Genomic DNA, 25,362 nt, shown 5'->3' with positions numbered 1-25,362 from the left:
TAGGTATATCTGCATTGGGAATACTTTCAGAATGTACTCTTAAGGCATCATGTAGCCAAATTTAAGCACAATAAAAACACTCCCAAGTTCCATTGATTCCAGTGAGTAAATCATTTCTCAGTTTTCCTACTTAAATCTTTTCCCTCTTTCTCACTGAATTAAATGAGACTTATAAGTGTGTGACTTTGGCTGGGATTGTGCTCTTACTTAGATATTATTGACAATTTTGATTTGTTTGGAAGAATATATTATACATGGCACAAAGTTCAAGTAGCTTGCAATCCAACCCTGGATGGACTAACAATTTAATTTGTAAAAATATAATCCTACTTGTTAAGCAACTCAAGTCACATTTCATATGCACAGGCAAATGTATGCTGCTAATGCTTGTGTTTAAATGTGCATACCCAATCATAAATACGACTAATTGAGTAGAATGGGCTTTTATAATGACAGAAAATTTAGAGATTAGTGAAGGATCACTGGAAAAGATGCAGATAATTCCACACTGAATTATATTTGTGTACAGAAAGATGGAACTATTCAATTCAAGTGCAATACCATATCGTTAGGGGAAATGATCCCCTTTTTCTAGCACTATAGCGTGTTAACCAATTGCATGGTGCTAGGTATATTTAGCAGGCACTCTCCTGTATTAATGTACTCCCCATGTTTATACAACAAATTAAACTATTTGGAAATACTTTTCTTATTACTTTATCCTTTTTTTTTAGTTTACCTTGGTGATTTTTTAAAAATTAATAAAGCAGCTAAACTAGCTTTCATATTTCATATCAATTATATAATGATGGCTTGTTCTATTCTGTTCTTGTTTTTTCCCAGCTTCCTCAGGCTCAAAAGGTAAACTATTTTCAATCAATACTTATTCAAAGAAATCACCAACTCTTCATGTTTCAACAGTGTCATGAATATAGTACAATGGCGATCAGTGAAATGATTTAAATGTCACAGCTGTAATGAACTGGGGAGCATAACATTGCTTAAATCAAAGGCAGACATTGTGACAAAGCCACCCACTGAGTGCTACAATTCAGATACAATGTGAGAGCTATTTGAATAAAATGAAGAAGTGGACTGCTGGTTTATACAAGAAAGGAACCATTTTGTTATCACTGTGAAAATAATAGACAGCCATCAAATGGACATAACAGTGACAAAGCCATACATAGACCCTTGCACACTCTACCAGAGGAATAATAGAACTCATGGTATGGCTATATTCTTTCACTGGTCCCTGTTGTATTGTCTTGTCAAAAGCCTCTCAATACATCTAACATACAGTTTGTCCAAGGAGGTTTCCATGCAATGTGCCATTGTTGTTGTAGTACAGCTTCTGCTTTGATATGGTATGATCCAGAGCTACCATTGCATTTCATGATATCACAATAATAATTGTGACTACATATCACTTGATGCTGTTGCATCATTCTTGTATAATTCACAAATATAATTTTAAAACACAACAGCTGCAACATTTTAGAATGTCATTTTCCAATTAGGGGTGTAGTTTTATGGCTTCCAAAAGTTTCTGTATTTTAGAGAAAAATGACTATTTTTGTCATACATCTATGTTATCGCAATCCTTCCTAGATTAGTAGTCTCGAATTGAAAAGTCATACGTTGTTTATGGTCTGGGAGCCCTCTGTGTATGTGCATAACTGCAAAATTCCTGCTCTTTTTAACTTTGTGCAGATAATCCATCTACACATTAATTTATCACATGGGGAGGGGGAGAATGTGGATAATGGCCCCACCCCTTGCTCCCCACTTCCATGCAATCACTGAGTTATTTGCATGATATGAACATATGGAGGAAGTGCCTGTATGCATGCCCTCTTCCCATGATCAGCAACATGTGGAAAACAGCATAGCTGATCACAGGGAGAAGGTGTGTATATAGTCACTTCTTCACATTGGCACATGCAGTTATGCAGAGGTTGGGGTGTGCCATACTTGTGCCTACTCTGCCTCTCTTTATGGTGAATCAACATGTGAACAGGTTGTCTGCATAGGGCTTTAGAAAAATTGTTTCCTTCTACACCTGTGTAATTGTGTAATTTTTTTTTAAGTTTGAGCAGATTAGAAGCCATTTCTGAGGGGACATCTAAAACAGAACTTCTGCATGGATAGCTCTTCTAGTAGAGCTTACTGAGGGCAAAACAAGAAATGATGCAGGAGACACATGGAGCGTTTTCTGTTCAGTGTAGTCCTCGAAAACTCCAAATTTGGTCAGAACAGCCACATGATAAAAGAGTAGCATTTAATTATATCTCAGGACCCAGTACATTTTACACCATATGTGAAAAGTGCAGGAGGGAGTAAGGGAGAAAAGGGCAAATTATTCCTTCTCTATACCACTTCTCTAGTCAAATTGGGTGTTAATAAGCTGCAAACAAACAAAATTGTATCTTTTACACTCTATGTAGTTTGCTGTGAGTTACAATCTCTGGACTGGATTCAGCAATGCACAAATAGAAAAAGATATTTACTTAGTGTAGTTCTGCTTGGGGAAGGGATTGAGTGAGATCTTGTGTAGTATCTCTTGCTTTTGTCTCATTTTGATCATATGAATAACATATGCACACGAGATCTTGTGCAACAATCTTCTCTATCTCCCATGTTGTCTCATGTGAGGAGCCATTTTTTAGAAAGGAAAAACTGTTCAGTTCACTTCCTGAAACCCAAGGATTGGTTGCACAAGATTTTGTGCAAGTGAAAACACAAATGGGGATACAGTAAGAATCACACTGTTAGCAACTGCTATGCTCTTTTTTTCTTATATTTCTCCTTGCTTAAGCAGAATTTTTGTATGGATTCAACCCATGGTTTGTAATGCAGAAGAATGAATATGTAAGTCTTGAGACTATCCTTTCCTACAAGGACAAGGAAGAGAGTCAGTATGGCGTAGAGTCTAAGAAGATGTAGTTTTAAGTTCCCACTAGCCATATTGAGTGAATTTGGGCCAACTATTCTCAATCATCCTTATTATGACAATAACATGGATTGGGGGGAACAGTGTATGTCCCATGGGCTCCTTAAAGTAAGTGTGGAATACCAAATAATAAATATGCCTGTGGATATGGAACATTTATCATAGAGAATAAAAAGCCTGTAAACATGGAAAGTTATATCTAACAGTCACTGAGTATGTGGTCTGAATACATGTGAATAATATTAAGTGCAAAAACTATTTTATTCCCCAGAAAATATAAATAATGTGGACTAGAAAACTTGAAGCAATACTTTAAACTCAGGAACAGTCCCTTTCCAAACCACTGGGTAACTACAGCCAGCTTATTATCAGTTGTCATTATCAGGGAAGGTCCTCTAGATAGTGTGACTCCAAGGTAGCCTTGAAGTCCAGCATTATTATTTTTCTCCTGTATTGCTGGACACGTAAGAGATTTAATGAGGATGATAAAGGGTAAAATGTACTGAGAAATTACAGTTGTTGGGCAAATGTTGCTGCAGTATGTATTTGTTCCTTTGCATTGCCTTGGAACAGTCTTCAGAAGCCCAGGTTCTTGTGTCAGAAGCCCAGGTTCATGAAGTCATGGAAGTCTGAAAAGAGAATCATTTAGACAGCTACAACATCTTCAAATCCTTATCAAGTGATAAGCTCTCATTAGTCATGGTATGAAACTCTGACTAGAAAATGAGCAATATTGAGTGCTAATTAATTTTATCCAGTCTTGTGTAACATAGAAATGTTGAATTTCCAGACATTTTGCCTACAACTTATGGAACATTGTGAAAGTTTCTAACATAGCTATTAGTTTAATGTTTGTTCAAAGAGGACTGGTGCTTGTCTTTAAGATCTCTTGAATCAATTAATATAGTGTACATTGGGGTCCCAAATGTATTTTTGGTTAGTGGGTGGGACCAGGTGAGGCTCCTGCATAGCATGACTTCTGATTGGCCATTGAAGATTCAACTGGCCATGCAAATTAAAATATTGTTTTGGTGACAGCTGCTACCACAGTATTGGTTTTATTCTCTCAATCCTTTTACCCAGTGTATTTTTCAAATTATTCCTCTTGTCCCCTTCATTTGAGTTTGCTCTCTGTGTGTGGTTCTGCCTCCCAGAATGACCTTTCTTTTTGTTATCTCTGCCTCCTGTGGCAGTTACACCTGCTGCCCTGTTTCAGAATCCAAGAGATGCCCACAAACTCAAAAGGTCTAGGGACCCCCTTGTAAATCCTACAACAAATTACAGGCCAGTCAGTCTGACTTCAATACCGGGAAAGTTGGTAGAAACCATTATCAAGGACAGAATGAGTAGGCACATTGATGAACACGGGTTATTGAGGAAGACTCAGCATGGGTTCTGCAAGGGAAGATCTTGCCTCACTAACCTGTTGCATTTCTTTGAGGGGGTGAACAAACATGTGGACAAAGAAGACCCGATAGATGTTGTTTACCTTGACTTCCAGAAAGCTTTTGATAAAGTTCCTCATCAAAGGCTCCTTAGAAAGCTTGAGAATCATGGAGTAAAAGGACAGGTCCTCTTGTGGATCAAAAACTGGCTGAGTAATAGGAAGCAGAGAGTGAGTATAAATGGGCAGTCTTCGCAGTGGAGGACGGTAAGCAGTGGGGTGCCGCAGGGCTCGGTACTGGGTCCCATGCTCTTTAACTTGTTCATAAATGATTTAGAGTTGGGAGTGAGCAGTGAAGTGGCCAAGTTTGCGGATGACACTAAATTGTTCAGGGTGGTGAGAACCAGAGAGGATTGTGAGGAACTCCAAAGGGATCTGTTGAGGCTGGGTGAGTGGGCGTCAACATGGCAGATGCGGTTCAATGTGGCCAAGTGCAAAGTAATGCACATTGGGGCTAAGAATCCCAGCTACAAATACAAGTTGATGGGGTGTGAACTGGCAGAGACTGATCAAGAGAGAGATCTTGGGGTCATGATAGATAACTCACTGAAAGTGTCAAGACAGTGTGCGTTTGCAATAAAAAAGGCCAATGCCATGCTGGGAATTATTAGGAAGGGAATTGAAAACAAATCAGCCAGTATCATAATGCCCCTGTATAAATCGATGGTGCGGTCTCATTTGGAGTACTGTGTGCAGTTCTGGTCGCCGCACCTCAAAAAGGATATTATAGCTTTAGAGAAGGTGCAGAGAAGGGCAACTAGAATGATTAAAGGGCTGGAGCACTTTCCCTATGAAGAAAGGTTGAAACGCTTGGGACTCTTTAGCTTGGAGAAACGTCGACTGCGGGGTGACATGATAGAGGTTTACAAGATAATGCATGGAATGGAGAAAGTAGAGAAAGAAGTACTTTTCTCCCTTTCTCACAATACAAGAACTCGTGGGCATTCGATGAAATTGCTGAGCAGACAGGTTAAGACGGATAAAAGGAAGTACTTCTTCACCCAAAGGGTGATTAACATGTGGAATTCACTGCCACAGGAGGTGGTGGCGGCCACAAGTATAGCCACCTTCAAGATGGGTTTAGATAAAAATATGGAGCACAGGTCCATCAGTGGCTATTAGCCACAGTGTATGTGTGTATATAACATTTTTTGCCACTGTGTGACACAGAGTGTTGGACTTGATGGGCCGCTGGCCTGATCCAACATGGCTTCTCTTATGTTCTTATAGAGTTTGCCCTTAGTCATTAGTTATGCTGGGATTGGTGTGTTAACCTACAAGTCTTTTCTTTGTACCCATTCTGAGTAGTCAATCTGCTTTGAGCAGTCAAAACACATTTTGAATAAATCATTTTCATCTTCAAATTATTTTAGAAAAATAATGCTGCCATTCAACTTCAATTATTTGCAAAGTTTTTTTTCTGCTAGAAGTCTATCAGGATTGGGTGTGGCGTATTTATTTTGTTCATAAATAAATAATAATTTTGGTGACATTACATATTTTTGTATATACTACTATAAGCTGCACTATATCTTTAACCACAAATCTGTCTTACATTTAAATAAAAACAATGTTTTTTTAAAGTTAGCTACTTTCCCAGCATAGATCCAAATGAATTTATCTTCAAGAAGAAGCCATGTGCATGCTTTATAACTAGAAATGTTGTAAAAGTTGACATTTACAGTGATTCTGCTGCGGGAGGCAGTGGGAAATAGCAGAAAATTCTGATATTTGCCATTGAGTCTTGAAGCCAATCATATTCCTTCAGTAAATTATGAAATTTCATTTTTCTTTCCATACTTTACTGATTAGAGAAAACATTTGCCATGAGCAGGTATAAATCACCCTCAGAGTCTTATGATTTAATAATTTCTGTCACTCATCATTTCATCTGATGATTAACTAAATGCCTTTGCTAAATAATCCATGTTCACTCTCATTCCTACAATTTACCAATAAATGCCAGTGTTTATCAGAGTTTATTTTTACCCAAAGTATTTATGGCTGTTTCCATCATTTTGTATTTACTACCAAAGTCTTTGTGGCCTTTCTTGTAGCAATGATTGAACATATTATTGCATCATCTGAAGATAAAAGACAAAATAACACAAAGTAAGAGGTGGAAATGTAATTTTTCTTAATTGTGAATAGATGAAGAAGAGACAGACAGGACAGAATTCTCTCACAACTGTTTGATGAACATGGCAGTTTGGGGCAAAATCCCAACTTGCAGCCTTCTGTGCTCTATGTAAGCAACTCAGAGAAAATTCAGACCACAGGTCTACAACTCCACATGATTAATTGTGCTTCTTGAAAGAGTATAAAAGATTATAGCCAATTTGCACAAATGTTTAGTAAATACAAGGGTTGTGTAGTGTGGTTGATATTGGCATCATTGTTGATATTGGAATGATCTGAACAGCTACTTTTCAAAAACAGCGCATTTTTCGTGTGGCTTTTATATCACTAATGAAATATATTAATGGGGTATGGGTGCTAGATCACTGTGGTATGACTTAATAATAGACTTCAGCATGAATGAATTTTGGATTCAGCATTACATTTTCTTTAAGACATGTACTTTTTTTTTTTCAGACTAACTATGAGTTTATTCTGTGTTCCATATATTAAGTATTTAGATTTCTTGATTCATCTTCCATTCTGTTCCTCCAAAAACAAGCAATCCCCTTGCAATAGCTCACTGGGGTATTGCTTTACTTGCTTTGTTGAAACAGCAGGCTTCAAGATGTGTTACCCTATTCCTGTTGTGAGGTATTTTGGGTTGAACATGTATGAAGCTAGAGAGACTATATGTTAGCTATATTAATGAAAAAGTGTTTGCTTTGAATAAAAAATTCTTCTGATTTTTTTAGAGCATTCCTTTGGCAATATCTGTTCCCTGAAAGTTTCCAGCAGCTTCTTTTTTCTTTCTGTTTTGACTCAAAACATGTTTGAGCAAGGCGTTTTGCCCTTTTATTGTAGCACTATTCAGTTTCAGACATCATTTATCATTTTTTGCTTCATTTACTATTTCATTCTTCAAGGTGTTGAATTACAGTGGAAGATTTGCAACTCTGATATTGTCATGGAAATGCATCAGCAGAAATTTTAGCATTTTATTAAAGTTACTCAAAAAGTTAAATTGAACCAAATGAAGTACGAAAGAACAATACAATAACACAGAAGTATCTAGGTCCCCCACCCCAAGGAGGCAGTTTATTTGTCTCTTCCCCCCCCTACTTTGTTGAAGGCTCACATTTTTAAGTTGTTAAAATCAGCTAAAATCTGTAACTGAAGCCCTATACAGACATTCACTAGACACATTGTGAGGGTGGACATCCATTTTGGCTGGTCTCTGCACCTGATGTCTCTATTTTTCATAAACTCTGTATAGGTAGACTCCACTATGCATAGTCTCCAATCAAGTGATCGTACATTGCACAATTGGGATTATGCAGATTACATGACCCATGCCTATGCATTTTAGTATTTATATTTATCAGTCCTTATGTAGACATAATATGATCACCAAATGGGATGCTAGGAATATGAAAGCGGCATAGCCAATGAACAGAATCACAGTACTCTGTTTCATAGGTATAGTGAACATCCACACAAGGCTATAATCTCCTAATGGTTTCATTTTGGGAACTATGCTGAAATTTTAAATTTTATAAAGATAATAATATGGCATTTTTAACTTCCAGAAAGGCTGTTTGGAGTAATTGTATATATTTTATCTCTAACCTCACCTTTCCAAATTGATCAGGGCTACATCTCATGTTGTATATTCCTTTTCACATATTGGACATCCTTGAAGGAAACGTCAGAAAATGGTGGAAGAGATGCAACTTTGTAGTGTCAGAACTTATTTATATGCAGCTATGATTTATATGTTCCAGTGTTCCTGGAAAACAACAATTAATGCATTTCATAACTCATGGTTTCAGCATTTCATGACCTTCCAGGATGGAGTCTTTAATCCTTTGATTACTTCCACTGGGAAGTACATGCCAGCAGGAAAACCCTATTCTTGTGAAAAATCTGGGTGAAGCTTTGACTTTGTCCTCTTTAACGAAAATGGTTGATTTGAAGTATGTATAATTACATACAAGTCCCATTACAGTTCCTTGTTGCTTATAACCTTCAACTCCCCCTTGGCATACCTTTTTCCTTGGGCCTCCTTTCTAATTGGTCACTGCTGCTGATTTCCTTTCATTTTACTAGTTCCACCTTTAGATTACAACACATCAAATCTGAACTGATTTCCTATAGGTTGCTCTGTAATCTTGAATGAACCTGTAGAACCTGTTCCCTGAACTTGCCACAGATGTGTGTGTGTGTGTATTTTGGCATCCATTACTTACTGTTGCAAGTTTGAAGAAAAGCAGGAACCTGCAATCCCTCCCCTCAAGTCTTTCCCAGGCTGCTTCGCAGGTGCACATAATCTTAGAAGAGCGACCTTGGTTGCCCCTGGTAACCCTTCAGATCAAGCATAAGGAATGTTGATAACTGTTACATAGAGATAGGTGTGAAACAAGCAAGAAGTAAAAAGTGAAAGCATATAACAGCCCAAGATAATGTCAAGGCATCTTGACATACTGCCCCCTAAGCCCTCACCACCCCCCCCCCCCTGGTTTGTCAGGAAAGTAGTGGTGGAAATCTTTAATGAGTTTTGAAGCCTGAGTGTCAGAAGCTTTCACCCATTCTGCTTCGCTAATGAGGAAGTGAGTCCACTTGATCAGATAGTACAATTCCCTTCACTTCTACTTTTAATTGAGGATTTCCTGGACTTCATGGTGAATCTGACACCAAACTATAATAGGAAGAGGTGATGCTGGTTGCGGGTGCCATGACAAGGGTCCAGGCTCGTATTTCAGGAGGCTGGCATGAAAACAAGGATGAATGTGTTTTAAAGCTGTAGGCAGTTCAAGTTCAACAGTCACTTTATTTATGATCCATTTAATGGGGAATGGACCCAGATATTTCAGCCCTTGTTTTTTGGACAGCTGGGAATTGGCAGGTTTTTAGTGGAGATGTATGCGGTGTCACCCACTTTGAGGTCCCAGAGTTTGGAATGTGTTTCATCATGTTGCTTTTTATAAGTCTATTTAGCTTTCTCTAGTTCGGCTTGGATGGTCTTCCATCTGCAGGAAAGGGACCCCCATAACTCCGAGACTTCCGGGGAGTCAGTTGGGGATGGACAGCCAGGTAATTCAGGGAACGGTTTACCCTCATAGCCATTGGCAATGAAGAACAGACTAGTGTTAGTTGAGCTGTGAACGCTGCTATTATATGCATACTCGGCAAAGAGGAGAAGGGAAACCCAATTGTCTTGTTGGAACAAGACATAACAGCACAGGAATTGTTTGAGCACCCCATTAGTGCATTCTGTCTGACTGTCAGTCTGTGGGTGATAAGCGGAATTCAGCCCCTGTTCAATCCCTGTCAGTTTACATAGCTGAGTCCAAAATTTGGCAACAAACTGAACCCCTTTCGGAAATCACCTTACTGGGAAATTAACGGAGTCTGACTATGTGTTGAAGGAAGAGCTCAGCCAATTTCTTTGTGGTGGGGAGCTGCTTACATGAGATGAAATGTGCCTGCTTGGAAAACGTGTCTATGACAACCCATATTACTGACTTCCCCTGAGAGGGGGGTAGGTCTGTGATAAAGTCCATGGAAATACATTCTCAGGGCTGGTTGGCCATTTCTAGGGGTTGAAGTTCACTGGGGGTCCCTCCCCACTTTTTTTACCATTAGGCATACAGGGCAATTGGTCACATATTAAGAAACATCGTTGCATAGTCCTGGCCACCAAAATTGCCACTGAATCAGGTGAAGCATTTTTACAAAGCCAAAGTGGCCTCCCAGTTTGACGTCATTTGATCGCTGTAAAACCCCAACAGGAGCAGCTCGGGCACATATAGCTTTGAGTCTTTGTACCAGAGGCCCTCTGGAGTCATGGAAAGCTCCAACTCTGGGCTGGGGGTTGTTTGCTGAGTTTGGCCAATGACGAAGTCATTAATGAATCCCTGGATGTGGCTCCGCATTCCTGCTTTTGCACCTGTCGCTGAGTGGTGACCAGCGCTCCAAGTTGGGTGGGGGAAAAGAACAAGTCTATTACCACATCCCTCCTGCTGTCATGTTGTGAGAGGTAGGACAATGCGTCTGCCAAGAAATTTTGCTTTCGCAGGATGTGCTCCAGTGTGAATTGGAATTTGTGGAAAAACCCCACCCACTGGATATGTTTTGTGCTAAACTTCCTGGCGCCTACAAAAAGAGCTAAATTTTTGTGATCATTCCATAGTTCAAAAGGCACCCTGGCTCCTTCCAGGTAGTGGCGTCACATTTCTAAAGCCAATTTGATGGCTAATGCCTCTTCATCCCAAACCGACCAATTGTGCTCTGTTGGCAAAATCTTTTTTGACACGTAGGTGCAAGGGTGAAGTTTCCCATCCTCTCCCTCTTGGAGCAGGACAACCACTTGCACTGCATCACTTGCATCACATTGGTCCACAATTTTTTTTTTATTTTCATCCAGGTGGATGAGGATGGGCTCTGACGTAAACAAGTATTTGAGTTCCTCAAAAGCGGCTCAGGAACCAGTTGAGATGCACCCTGGGGTTTTGTGCCTCTGTGCCCTTCCCCTTGGTTTTTAGTAAGTCTGTGAGGGGAAGGGCCACCGTTGCAAAGTTGTTTATGAAATTTCTACAAAAATTAGCAAAGCCGAGAAAACTTTGTAGCTGTTTCCAGGTGCAGGGGGGTACCCAGTCAACAACCGCTTGAACCTTGGCAGGGTCCATTCCCCACCCCACCGAGACCAGGTACCCTAGGAAGTCTAGTTCCATTTTATGGAACTCACACTTGGACAGCTTAGCAAACAGTTGGAATGTTTGAGGATTGGAGGAAACAGAGACAGTTGGGTCATAAAATAGCTCAAGGATCCCATCCCAACCCTTTGGAGGATCCAGAGGGAATTTTCAGTGTCTGAGTCCTTCTGGAGATCTGTTCTGCTGGTGAGTGATTTTTTATTTTATTTTTGTTATGTTAGTCAGTGACATCACACCCCTCTCTGTGCCCCCCAACAAAAAAATCTTTAGTTATAGGGCTGATTACTAGACTATCAGTTTAAGTAAAGCATGGTTTAAGTAAGGAAGGAGGAATAAGCAATGATGTATGAAATCCTGAATCATTGTCCAGTTGAGACTCTGAGACCAGGTGTCAGGACTTGAAATCCTTCCATGTTCATCAGTTGTTTAGAGAGTGGATAGGGGAGATGACAGCAGCAGATGGTATAGTAGGTTGTATACTATTTTTGTCACCTTTCTAATTAGGATTATCTGTACTGTGGAATGAAACTTTTCACTAGTAATTTCTTCTAGGGAGATATTTGGAATGCGTTTGTTTGTTTGTTTGAAACATGAATATCCTGTCTATCTACCTGTACAGCCCCTTGAGGCACCTTGCAAAAGCTAATTTAGAACATTAACTTTATAATAAAAGGACAACAGAACAGATACAGCAGCTATGGGGAGGGGAGGCGAAAACATAATGTTAACAAAACCAATTCCACCAAAAATTAGGCAAAAGGTTAGTGGGCAACTGAAAGGTGTCAACTGGCATCCAGAAGTATATTACTTTTGAACACAAAAGTCTCTTTCAACCATTGTGGCTAATAGCTGTGAAAGGACATTTTCCTCATGATTTTGTTCTGATTTCCTTTTAAAGCCATCTAAGCTAGCGGCCCTTACCAGATCATCACCTGGGCAGGTTCACATAGAAACAGTCCTTCAGAGATCCTGGTCCTATACCATTCAGGGCTTTAAAGATTATAAAACCTAGTTTTCTCGCCAAACCATCCAGTGCTACAGAGACTTGGCTTGGACCCAGCTTGGAACAGTGCGACTAAAACAAAATACTTAGCTTGGGCCAACAAAATACTTTGAAGAAGGCAGCACAAGTCAGGATCACCACTTTGAATTGTGTCAAAATCCAAACTGGTACCTACTGTAAACCCTTAAGCAATTGTGGGATGTGATCAGTTCTGTGTGCTCTGTTTAACAACTTGGCTGCTGAAATCTGAACCAGTCTTCATAAGCATTCCGTATATCAGGCATTCTAACCTGGATATTATGAAAACATGGATAATGATGGTAAAATCAGGTTTGAAGATAGCTCTCTTCACTGTGGTCAAGGTCATCTTATAACCAGAAATGGTTCTGCAGAGAAGACAAATCAGCTTTCTTGTTTTCAGATCTCAATACAGCATATGCATTGGATGTGTAAGACATTCAAAAAGAGGCTATGGAGTCCGGGGTGGAATGGAGGGGGATATTTTAATTATATCTTCTTACATAAGAAAAGAAAGTAATAGCTTAAAATCTGAAATTCTATTCCTCTGAAAGATGATTTTCTATTTCAGAAATCATTAACTCTTTAAAAGTTTCCATCTGTTGAAATTATGTATGTATCATTTACAATTAGGAAATGTAGATGCCTCATGAATGTAAAAATATATTTTGGTAATAGCACTTAAAATTCAACAGCAATGTGTTTGCCTTTAAAAATCAAAGCAATGGGGGTGGGAGAATCTGGACTTTATTACTGAGTTTAATTTAATTATTCTTGCATTTCAAAGAATAAACACCCTTCCATTTGGAGTTGGAATGCTGAAGATCTTGGAAATAAATTATATTATATAAAAATAAGAGTAAGCTGGTATTAACAACGATAGATACAAGTGGTACTTGTTTTTCATAAGCATTGAGGAAAAACATTGTACACACTTTCTTGAAGTCCAGGTTACTACCAGTTCATACAACTTGATTTCTCGACAAGTCCTGCAGCTGATATCTGTGTTTGGATTAATGTAAAAATATGGTTGGATAGCCCACATGCACTACTTCCTGATGATCGTATCAAGAGTTTCATTGAAGTGTTTCTGTCCCTCTGGCCTTCAAAATAGGAAACATTCTCATGAAGTTAACACCAAAATACTTCACAAAATGACCATAATTCAGATAGCTGTCCTATTATATCTGCATTCCAAGATGTGCACTGTTTCTTGAGAAAAAGCTTTCCACCCATGCAGCACATCATATATTTTTGAAATACAATTTTTTTGAAAAGCAGCTTACACTGCAGCAGTGCGAGCTTGTTTTTCAAAGTGTGTGTGTGTGTAGGTGGGGGAAGTAGCTCAGGATGTGTGCAGAACTTTGGGCCAATCCAAAGTTAAAAAAAAAAAAGCTCTTTGGATGTCCTTCTATCTGCCAGAAATGTATGGAGAATTTATTTATTTATTATTTATTTATTTAAATTATCAACCGCCCTTCCCAGTAGAATGGGGCTCAGGATGGTGTGCAACATGATCCTATAAAGCATCAAATAAAACGAATTAAAGCAGCAAAAAAATCAAAAAACAAACCCACAGTCGTGTTACAAAAAAATGGTGCTAAAACCCCTGCAGTGCAACTGTCTTATGGGGAGGTGGGTGTGAAGACAAGGGGGTGAAGAAACAGTGGGAATGCCACTGTTCTCAATGAAATGCCTGGTGCAACATCTCTGCTTTGCACACCCTGCAGCACTGTGGCATGCCCCACAGGACACAGATGTTGCTCAGCAGAGAGTTCCATCAAGTTAGATAGATAATTGGATGGACTCAAGGGATCTATTTTAGAAATTAAGCCCTAAAATAGTTTTTCCGAGAAGATATAGAGTGTTGCTTTCTGTCTATCAGCCCTGCTAGAGTGTAGTGCTTCCAGCTGTTAAGAACCTCCACTTTAAAAAATTCTTAATTTCTAAAACTCTTAATTGGATGGATCCAGGGGACTGTTGCATGGATTATAGTGGCTAGATCAGGACAAGATGGGTAGGGGGCCAGTTGCCTGACCTGGAACAGTTGTAACACCCCCCCCCCCAAAAAAAAAAACCCTGCCAGTCTGACATTTGTGACCTGGGCCTCCATTGTCAAGGAGGCATCCAGGATCATACCCAGACTCCTGATGGTGCATGCTGATCTCAAGGACACACCATTAGGAGCTGGGAGTTGGCACCCCAAGCCAGAATCTCTCCACCCCAGCCACAGAACCTCTGTTTTAGAAGGATTCCTCCTCAGCTGGCTTTGTTTTAGGCATCCCATCACAGCCTCCAACCCCTCTGCCAGATTTTCTGGGGTGGTATCTGGCCAGCTGCCCAGATACTGAGGAGTACCTGGGCGATAACCTCTCTCCCAGCACCATTCTCTGTCCCCAATCTTGGAGAAATGAGGTAAGTCACTGCAAGATTACCCTCTGAACTCTTATGTTGGTGAGGCAGTGGGTCAGAAAATCAGGATTGACTGTATTGAATGCTGCAGTGAGGTCCAATAAAACCAGCAGCAGCAACCTGCCTTGATCCAGCTATCTGTGGAGCTCATCCGTGAGGGTGACCAAAGCTGTCTCTGTCCCATGGGCAGAAGCTGGACTGGAATGGATCCAAGGTTGGTGTGTCATCCAGGAAGCTGCTCAGCAACCACTCTCTTACCTAAGAACAAATGATTCAAAACTCGGCAGTAATTGGATGGATCCAAAAGATCCAAAGTTGGCTTTTTAAAGAGTGATATGACCACAGCCTCTTTCAAACCCTCTGGATAGACCCCCAAGTCTAGGGACAGATTGATAATGTCTAGGAGAGGGCCCCATATCTTCTCACAGCTGGCTCTCACCAGCCAGGAGGGACACAGGTCTAAGAGACATGTGGTTGGTCTTACAGCACCCAGGATCTTGTCAACATCAGACTGGAAGAGCTGGCTAAAGCTGTTGAAGACTAAATCCAAAGATGGCCAAGGGGCTTCCAGTTTATTTACTGTATCATTGTTGTTGGGGAGGTCATGGCAGTGCAACAAGACTTTCTCCACAGAAAAGCTCGCAAAAGCCTCACAGCTAATGGCCAAATGCACCCTTGGACCAGTGTAAATTGTTTAATATATCTTAAGTGTAAGAGAGGAGTATTCCAGACAGGCATTTACTTGCAGTGTTAGGTTGGCTTTCGATTAGGGCCACCAGCTACACCTGATATATTCTTAATCACCCCCAAATGAGCACCCTTGATGTTTTACAGAGAGAATTGAGAGATTGTCAGTAAGAGATTATAAAGCTTTTTGAGCTATGCCTGATGAATAAGACCACCAGTGTTGTCTGAGAAATCCCTGAAATCCTTTGGAGTGCTTTTACTTTTCTTCTTATCCCAGCACTCCAGAGGTCATTGGTAAACAACGTTAGATGAAAGTCTTCTTATTACTACAACTGTTATTCTGACTAAATTCATTTTACACATCTTACAAAATGGTAGTTCCAACACAAACTCTTAAGTAATTATTTTGGTTTAGCCATCTATTGAATTATTGAGCAACAACTATTTAACATCCAATCCTGATGAACAATCCCCCCCCACCAGTGATTAACATGGTGTTTCTGAATAATTTGATTGAAAGAGAAAAGGCATTAATGCAGGGTGAGATGAGTTTATTAGAATCCTTGAAAAAATATGCTAAGACAAGGTATAACTGAAGGAGAAAAGGCTCTTCCCCACTTTGTAATAGAGATAGTGCCTGAGATCATGAGCTTTGCCTTCAATCCAAGGAATATGGTATGCGTACGTCCAGATTTTCCATCTGTGTGCATACAGCTTAGCCACTAGGTAAGAATGTGACAAAAAAGTTAAGGTTTCCTACCTATCTCTCTCTGTTCCACTTTTTCCTAAGTGTTGTGCATGCGTCTGAAATCTGGTGTCCTTATTCTACAAAAACCTTGATCTTAAATGAAGTTTACACTTTTCTGCTCTATAACAATACAATAAGAAGTGGGCCATGTATACAAAAGATCAACTTCTAAGAGAATTAGGTCAGTGATGTAGCAATTATGAAGCATCACTAATTTTATAAAAACTGAATTACTCTTTTTGGAGAAAACTTTAGCTTGTAAACTATTTCATGGTGAATTCTATGAAGAAAAGTGATTTCGATTCTGCCCATCCGTTTACATGAACAGAAATGCCAGACCTTTCTTTGTCTATTAAGTTCATTGCTCCAACTTTGTAGCTCCAGATTCCATAGATAAATATTTTCTTTTTTTTAACTTGTTATGCATTAGAGTTTATGTGGTAAATTCCAGAGAGATAAGCATATTAACGTGTTGGAAAAGAAAAAGGTGTTTTGTGACAACATAACAACGAATGGTTTTTTGCAACATTTGCTTTCATTGATTAGAAACTATTTTGTTACATGGACAAATCGTTATCCTCACCTTCAAGATACATTAATGGCTGAAAAGGGGGTGTTGGGAACTGTCAACAGTGGGTTAAAAGACCAAAAAGTGTATGTGTAGAGTCCAGATATATATAAATGCAAAACAGAGTGATCCCGTTCACAAGGGCACTCACTGATTGAATAGGCAAAGCATAGTTATAAAGGTAGCATTAGCTGCTGTAATGAGAAAGAAACCTGTGGTGCCAATGAACAATCAGTAGAGCAGAATGAATTTGCTGATAGTTATAACTTAGAAATTTCACACTGTTTCCCTTCAATGTTGAAATATGGCAGCTTTGAGGACAGCATCAGAGCGTCTTGATTACTGAAATATTCTTTCACTGATTTCTCAACTTTGCACTTTTGGGTTCCATAATATGCCAACATGCTCATGGATAGCTTAGGATAACAGTTCCTCAGCTGCTTTCTCAAATATTTTATTTATTTGCAAAAATTTATACCCTGCCTTTCTGCCCTTATAAGTGCCACGAAGGTGGTTAACAAATTAAACATGTACCTAATGAAATAACATCTTTAAACCCATTTAAAACTTACAAGAATGCACCATAAAACATTACAACCAGAGCTAAAATATACGTACAAAAACATAAAAACAATTATTAAAACATAGAGCAGGAAGGAAGGATCAAATGAAACAAAAAGTCTTCACAGGCAGAAGATAGCAACAGGAAGGGCAAATGAATTTCATTGGGGAGAGAGTTCCAGAGTTTTGGTATCATGTGACCAAGGTTGTTTGGGTTGCTGCTCCTAATCTCAGAAGTCAGGGTCATCTGAAGCATGACCTCCAAAGATGACTGTAAAGGAGAAGGCAGTCTCTTCAGATGTGTAGGTCCCAAACAATATGGGGTTTTAAACGTCAACCTTGAATTGTGCCCAGAAACAGATTGCAAGCCAGTGAAGCAAGGCCAAGATTGGAATGGTTTGGTCCCTAGTCAAGATCCTGGCAATAATGAACCAGGTCATGTATCACAGTAGCCAGATCTTTTCTGCTCAGGTTGAAGCTGGCTAACTAGTTGAAAGTGGTAAAAGGCACTCCTTGCCACAGCTATCAAGTGCTTATCCAGAAATAGGTCTGTATCCATGAGCACTCCCAAACTATTAGCCTGTTTCTTCAAGAGGAGTATACCCCACTCAGAATGCGTGACACCTTCGATCCTGGACCAGACCTTCCACTCACCAGTAGAACTCACATCTTGCTAGGATTAAGCTTCAGTTATGTCATATCCATTCCAAAGCAGCCTCCAGGCATCAGTTCAGACTTTCTATAATTTCCCTGGAATTGGCCAAGATAGAGATGAGTGTCATCCATATATTGATGATTTGTTGTTGTTCAGTCACACAGTCGAATCCAACTCTTTGCGACTCCATGGACAAAGTCACGCCAGGCCCTCCTGTCTTCCACCATCCTCCAAAGTATGCTCAAATTTGTGTTTGTTACATCAGTAACACTGTCCAGCCATCTCATCTTTTGCCATCTCCTTCTTTTGCCTTCTGTCTTTCCCAGCATCAGGATCTTCTCCAGTAAGTGCTCCCTTCTCATTTGGTGGCCAAAGTATTTGAGCTTCAGCATCTGACCTTCCAGGGAACAGTCTGGGTTGATTTCCCTTAGGACTGACTGATTTGATCTTCTTGCAGTCTCAAAATTCTTCTCCAGCACCACAGCTCAAAAGCATCTATTCTTCTGCGTTTGGCCTTCCTTATGGTCCAACTCTCACAACCATACATTACTACTAGGAATACCATCGCTTTGACTATATGGACTTTTGTTGGCAGGGTGATGTCTCTACTTTTTATTATACTGCCCAGGTTTGCCATAGCTGTCCTCCCAAGGAGCAAACGTTTTTTAATTTCATGGCTACAGTCACCTTCTGCAGTGATCTTGGATCCCAGAAATGTGAAGTCTGTCACTACTTCCATGTCTTCCCCTTCTATTTGCCAAGGTGTGATGGGGCCAGATGCCATGATCTTAGTTTTTTTGATGTTGAGTTTCAAGCCTACTTTTGTGCTCTCCTCTTTCACCCTCAACATAAGGTTCTTTAAGTCCTCCTCACTTTCTGCCATTAGAGTGGTGTCATCTGCATATCTGAGATAGTTGATATTTTTCCTGGCAATCTTAATTTCAGCTTCTGCTTCATCCAGGCCAGCATTCCACATGATGTACTCTGCATATAAATGAAATAAGCAGGGTGACAATAAACATCCTTGTCGAACTCCTTTTCCTATTCTAAACCAATCAGTTGTTCCATATCCCATTCTGACCGTTGGTTCTTGACCCTTATACAAGTTTCTCAGGAGACATGTGAGGTGATGATAACCCAGCCCAAATATCCAGAGCACAGTGTACAAGATTGAGCCTTGTGGGTTCTCACAGACTAAAGGGCAAGACACTAAGCAGCAGTTCATCAGCACAGTCTTCTAAATCCAGCTTCTGCTTCATCCAGGTCAGCATTCCACATGATGTACTCTGCATGTAAATTAAATAAGCAGGGTGACAATATACATCCTTGTCGAACTCCTTTTCCTAATCTAAACCAATCAGTTGTTCCATATCCCGTTCTGACAGTTGCTTCTTGACCCTTATACAGGTTTCTCAGGAGACAAACGAGGTGATGATAATCCAGTCCAAATATCCAGAGCACAGGGGACAAGACTCAGCCTTGTGGGTTCGCACAGACCAAAGGACTAAGCAGCAGTTCATCAGCACAGTCTTCTAAATCCTACCTTCTAAATAGGACTGGAACCACCACAAGAAGGAAAGGTGGTTCAGAAGGATATTATGACTGATGTTACTGAAACCTGCTAAGAGGTCCAGGATAATCAACAGTTACACTCCCTCTGTCCATCTTCTTGGACTGGTTGGCCACTAGGGCGAACAATGCTGTTTCAGTCCCATAACTTGGCCTAAAACCTGATTTAAAAGGATTCAAACAATCTGCTTCATCCATGAAATCTTGAAGTTGTACATTAAGAATTGCATGTGTAAGAATGCAACATTTGAGGCTGCCCAATAGTTATTAAGATCTCCTTGGTCCAAAGTAGACTTCCTTAGAAATGTACACACCTTATCCTGTTTCAAGGGTAGAGCAACTTAGGGTTGCTTGCCTCCAGGTGGGAGTGGGGGATTTCCTGATTTCATGGGCTTCTGCTTGCCGCTGAACAGCTGGCTGGTGAGGGAAGCCCAATCTGCAACAGCCATGATCTGGCATGACATCCCTGGCCTGATGACATCACTTCTGCGTGACAACGCCATGTTGCGGGCATTACATGCAGTGATGTTACCTCACCCTAGGCTTGTCAATCCCCAGGTCCCAGCGGGGTTTTTCCCACTTTCCCAGGACCCTTCCTGCTCCCAGTCAACTGGCCGGCGGGGGGAAGCCCTGCCCCCACAGCCACCATGTGCCTTTCCACCTCTGAAGGCTTCCTCTTGGGATGGTGTGTCTGTGTCTTTAAGGTTGAATGGGGGCGGGAGGAGGCAGAACAACATGGCTGCTTCCAGTACCTGTGAAAGCAGTCCAGAGCCTCCCTTGGTTGCACAATCTTTTCAGAGTTCGTTTGCATGGGAAAGGTAAACTTGAACTTTTGGTTGCTCTGCGTTGCTTTGAAGAAGTTGGAAGTTCAGCAACTCATGAGTAGAGATGTCAATCCCCCACTTCAGAGTCATCAGAAATGGGGGCGGGGGTGGAGGGGAAAGGGAAATGTCTGCTGGGCACTTCATTATTCCCTATGGAGATTGATTTCCATAGGGTATAATAGAGAAATGATCTGGGGGTATCTGGGGCTTTGGAGGGGCTGTTTTTTTGATGTAGAATAACCAAATCTTCAGCATAGCATCTGATGACTCTTCTCAAAATGCTCTCCAAGGTTCAAAAAGATTGGACCAGGGGGTACAATTCTATGAGCCCCAAAAGAAGGTGCCCCTATCCTTCATTATTTCTAATGTAGGGAATGCATTTAAATGGTGTGTGGTTCCTTTAAATGTGATTACCAGAACTCCCTTCGGACTTCAATTGTGCTTGTCACAACTTTGCTTATGGCCCCACCCCCAAAGTCCCCAGATATTTCTTGAATTGGACTTGGCAACCCTACCTCACCCCCAACTCCTGGAAAGCTCCCTTCCACCCCCCACTCGTGACAGCCTAGGGCCTGACAACTCTACAGCAACTACCCTCTCTATCAAAGAGATATTAACTAGGGCTGTGATCACACACACTAAATAATGTGCTTTCAATCCACTTTCAGTGCACTTTTCAACTGGATTTTGCCAGTTTGTGCAGTAAAATCCAGTTGAAAAATGCACTTAAAGTGGATTGAAAGTGCATTATTTAGTATGTGTGTGATCACAACCTAACTCTCACAACCCAGTCAGTCAGATCTCCCAGCAAATTTAAGCAACAGTGAAAGACAGGTGTCATACAAGGAGTTGGTAGTCTTCAAAACTCTATGGATCCTATCCACAACTTCAGACAGAATAAATGGGAAAGTACCCTAAGTTGCCATCTTGGCACCATTTGATCCTGTCACTGCTAATGTAGAGTCAAAGTTGATATGGATATGAAAGATTTTATCTGCAAAGTGTTGTGCAAAATGGTCACAGCAGGCTTTTGAGCAATCCACCGCCTCCTGTAGGCCAGATCCCAACAGGCCTCTGACCATTTTCAGAGGTTCTTCCTGCCTACGCTGTGGAGATGCAAAGGTGGTGGGAAAGTGTTACTTCTCTGCTTTCATAACCATCATGAGGTACACTTTAAAATGAGCCTTTGCCCATGTTTGATCAGATTTGTCTTCCTCCATGGTTACTCTAGTCATCTCTCTTGTCTTTTCATTGCATACAACCACTCAGTGAACTCAGGGGCCATCTGGGCTCTAACATTTAAGAGTGGGTACCTGAGAGCAATTGCCTGCGTTCTTACATCATCCCAGACACCAACCAGAGCATCAGCAAAAGCACTAGCCATAGCAACAAGAAAATCCCTTAGAATTGTCAAAAATGCTATTCAGATCCATCTGGTCCACGGGCAGACCGTTTAATAGTTCCTTCACTCCTGAAGATTCTTGGTATTCCTATAAGTCTTAGCCCAAGCAAAGAGTGATCTGCCCATGACAAAGGAACTATCACTAATTTCCCCACCTTGCAATCACATAAATTCTTCCCAGAATAAGATACCAGATCAAGACACAAAATTTGTAGGACTGGTTATTACATGCAGCAGGCCCATGGTTGTTATGGAGGCCATGAGATCCTGAGGTGCTCCTGACAAGAAAGCCTTGGCCTGAAGGTTGTAATCCCTAGGTCTCCTGGATGGTGCACCATGCTAAAAAGATAAAGTCTTTACAAATTTCTACAACAGCACCCCTGTGCCCACCACACCTGTACTGATGAACCATCAAGTCCCCTGGGGACCCAGTAGGGAGAAGTTAACCCTTCCTCTACCTGAGATACAATGACAACATCTTCATCATTGGGACCCAATCAGTTCCCCAAAAAATTCCACAAGGACTTCTATGCACCAAATGAGAAAGAATGACTACTTTTAGAACACATGTCCTTCCTTTAAGATTCTGGTCTTATGCTAAGCCTGAGAAATAGCTGACTGAAGCCTGGTTTCTTCCTTAATTTAGGAAATAATATTTCAACACACACTTTATAACTTTTTAAGACAGGAGAGATTCAAAGCAGTAAAGATTTCACTGGAATAATTTAAGTAAGCATACATTTCCATAGGTCAAAAAATGGTTTCAGCATCAGGGCTTTTTTTTTTTTTCCCCTTAAAAAAAGCAGGAACACACAGGAATGCAGTTACAGCTGGCTTGGTATAACAGGTGTGGCCTAATATGCAAATGAGTCCTTGCTAGGCTTTTTCTAAAAAAAAATTCCTGTGTGAAACAATGGTGACATCAGGGGGTGTGGTCTAATATGCAGATGAGTTCCTGCTGGGTTTTTCTACCAAAACCCTCCTGGATTCTGCTGTTAACTTACACTTTGTTTATTAATTTTATACTTAATCCCATTTTACAAAACAATTTTGAAATACAATTGGAGACCCACAAAAAAACTTCCTCTTCTTTGCTTCCCTTCCCTCTTGCTCCTTCTCTAATAATCTTCTCCCTTTCTCCCCCCATCTGTCAACCCACTCCCATCTCCATCAATTTACCTCTCTCCTTCTCTGTTAACCTACCTCCTATTTCCCTCTTTCTCCCATTCCCTTTGTCTGTCAACTGAGCTCCTATTTAATTCCTTTTCCCCATTCCTCTTATCTGTCAATCTGCTCCCACCTCTTTTGTCCCCTACCTTTTCTCCAACAGTCTACCCAACCCTTGCTTCTTTCCTCACTTACTCCTGGCACTTCACTCACCCCCAGTATTGCAGGTCTCCCCACCACCCCAGCACTCCACTCACCCCCACCCTTGCAGCTCTCTGTATCCACTCCCACCCCATTTACCCTCATTTATCCTCTGGTCTTTGCACTCCATTGACCCCCACCTTTGCAGCTCTCCCTGTCTACCCCCTTGGCACTCCACTACCCCTCCCGCTCTTGGTAATTTTGTCACCCCCGCTTTGCAGGTCTCCCTGACTATCCCCACCCTTGGCACTCCACTACCCCCCATATCCTTCCCATTCACCTTCACCTTTGCTGTTCTCCCCACCTACCTTCCAGCAGGCAGGAGGAAAACTACTGGCTTGCTGGGAGGGCGCTGGAAGTTCCAGGAAGGGGAATCGCATTCCCACATCTGCTCCCAGATTGCCATGCTGTGTTGCTGCTGGGCCCAGCTCAGCTCTCAGGCTGCTGCACTGTCAACACCAGGACGAGCACAGTTCTGGACTGTTCTATTGCCACCAGGCCAAATGTGCTTTCTGGGCTGCTTCGCTACCACCACCAGATGCAGTGCTGCTCTTGGACGGCTGCACCTCCACCACCAGGCCCACTGCTATTTCTGTGTTGCTGAGCCTCCACTCCAGGTCCAGTGTACCTCCCAGGCTGCAATGACACTGCCAGGCTCCTGTGTATGGCACTGCTTGGCATGGCATGGCTCCTGGGCTACCACTCTGCTGGGCACAGTACAGATCCTGGTTTGCTGCACTGCCATTGGGTGCAGCATAGCTCCTTGGCTTCCACCAACCAGGCAAAGTACATGTTTTAGCCTGCTATGCCTTCACTGCTGGGCCCAGAGCAGCTCCTGGCCTGCTGTGCTGCGGATGTTGGGCTGAGTGAGGCTCCCTAGCTGCTGAGCCCCATGAAGCAGGTGCATTCTCTGGGTATGTGGAGCGAAGACTTTTTTATTTGGGGGGGGGGATTTAACCCCCCCCCTGTGTTTTTTAAAGTAAGATTTTTCTGCAAACCTGGGGCATGCCCCAAGTTTGCTGAAAAGATCCGTTTAGCCTCTTTGCAGCCCCAATCCACGTATGATGCTATGGATAGCTAATAGTAAAGATAACCTGTGTGCTCAGAACTCCCCTTGGTACTTATCTGTAAGAACAGCAGCAATATATCTTATCTTGCTCGTTAACAATATTTTTAATAGAATTTTGACTTTGCTATATATGACATGTCATATTTTGAAGAGTCTCATATTCTTACTGGCAGAAGATGAACTGAACAGTAGTTTTTGGGCAATCTCAAAGTGTAGGAAAAGTTCTCCTACACAAACAGGAAGTCATCATACAAAATACAAAAATAAAGTGATCATCATACAAATGTCCCATCTTACATTATTTTAGAAACAGTTCCTCAGTTGGTTCTGTATTGGTGCAGTACGAATCTTCAATGAGGTTTCTCTGTAATTCTGTGTCCAGGTCACAGTCGCAATATGTGTTTGTTTAATGGCAACAATTGCTTGAATTCGCCCAACTGCTGTGTGGATGTGGAACTGAATCTGGCAGTGTTAGTAGTGTAGAAATTAGAAGGATGGTTCAGACAATACAAAAATATGTGTTTTCACTCACCAGGAATCTGCCTGACATCTGTGTTTGCATGAGCAATGCAGACTGTGAGCTAGGAGTTCACAGAGGTCAGTTGCATGATCTGTACTTAAGTTTGCAGAGAACACTGAAAGTTATGGAAAACATTCATTTCACACAGTATGCTGCAGGCATTAATGAAGCTTTCAAAAATTATGCTAGTGTAATGTATGGGCTGGCTTTGAGACCAATAAATATTACCTCAGTGAATGCAATCAAAATATATGGGCTATACAAATATCATACCAGTAGTAACCCAAAATGTCCAGAAAAAACGATAAATTTGTAACTAAGTTTTCCAGGAATATCCAACAGATGAGCAAAAATATCTCAAGGATACATTTCTCTTACTGTAATTTGTAGTCACAGATTGTTTAGGAGTTACTACCTGAAATGCGCTTCATAGTAATATGATGTAGATTCTTATGGGGTCCTGAATGGCATCAGGTCCATTAATCAGAAGAGAACTTGTTTGGATGCTTTATTAATTTTAATCTGATAATGTTGTCAAGTTTCCCTGTATTAATATTTATTCTTATTTTTTAAACATAGCTTGCTGACGAACAGGGATTGGTTTTGATGACCACTGTTGCCATGCCAGTATTTAGTAAGCAAAATGAGACTGTAAGTACACACGTTATATGCCAGCCATGCACTACAAAATGGAAGTTTTAGAAGCAGCACATATATGTTTAATGAAA

At 41.0% G+C, this 25,362-nt stretch overlaps 1 protein-coding gene across 1 annotated transcript in view; it reads left to right on the top strand.

The window, feature by feature from the left end:
- Positions 1 to 25,362, top strand: part of CACNA2D3 (calcium voltage-gated channel auxiliary subunit alpha2delta 3) — a 1,102,401-nt gene that overhangs the window by 779,339 nt on the left and 297,700 nt on the right. Inside the window, exons 14-15 of the mRNA XM_060238809.1 lie at positions 844 to 861; positions 25,214 to 25,285. Of these exons, the coding sequence (XP_060094792.1) occupies positions 844 to 861; positions 25,214 to 25,285 (90 nt within the window). The remainder of the gene's footprint in view (positions 1 to 843; positions 862 to 25,213; positions 25,286 to 25,362) is intronic.

Source organism: Heteronotia binoei, chromosome 5, assembly GCF_032191835.1.
Source record: "Heteronotia binoei isolate CCM8104 ecotype False Entrance Well chromosome 5, APGP_CSIRO_Hbin_v1, whole genome shotgun sequence".
Classification (NCBI taxonomy): Eukaryota; Metazoa; Chordata; class Lepidosauria; order Squamata; family Gekkonidae; genus Heteronotia; species Heteronotia binoei.
This window is presented reverse-complemented; position numbering and strand designations above follow the sequence as displayed.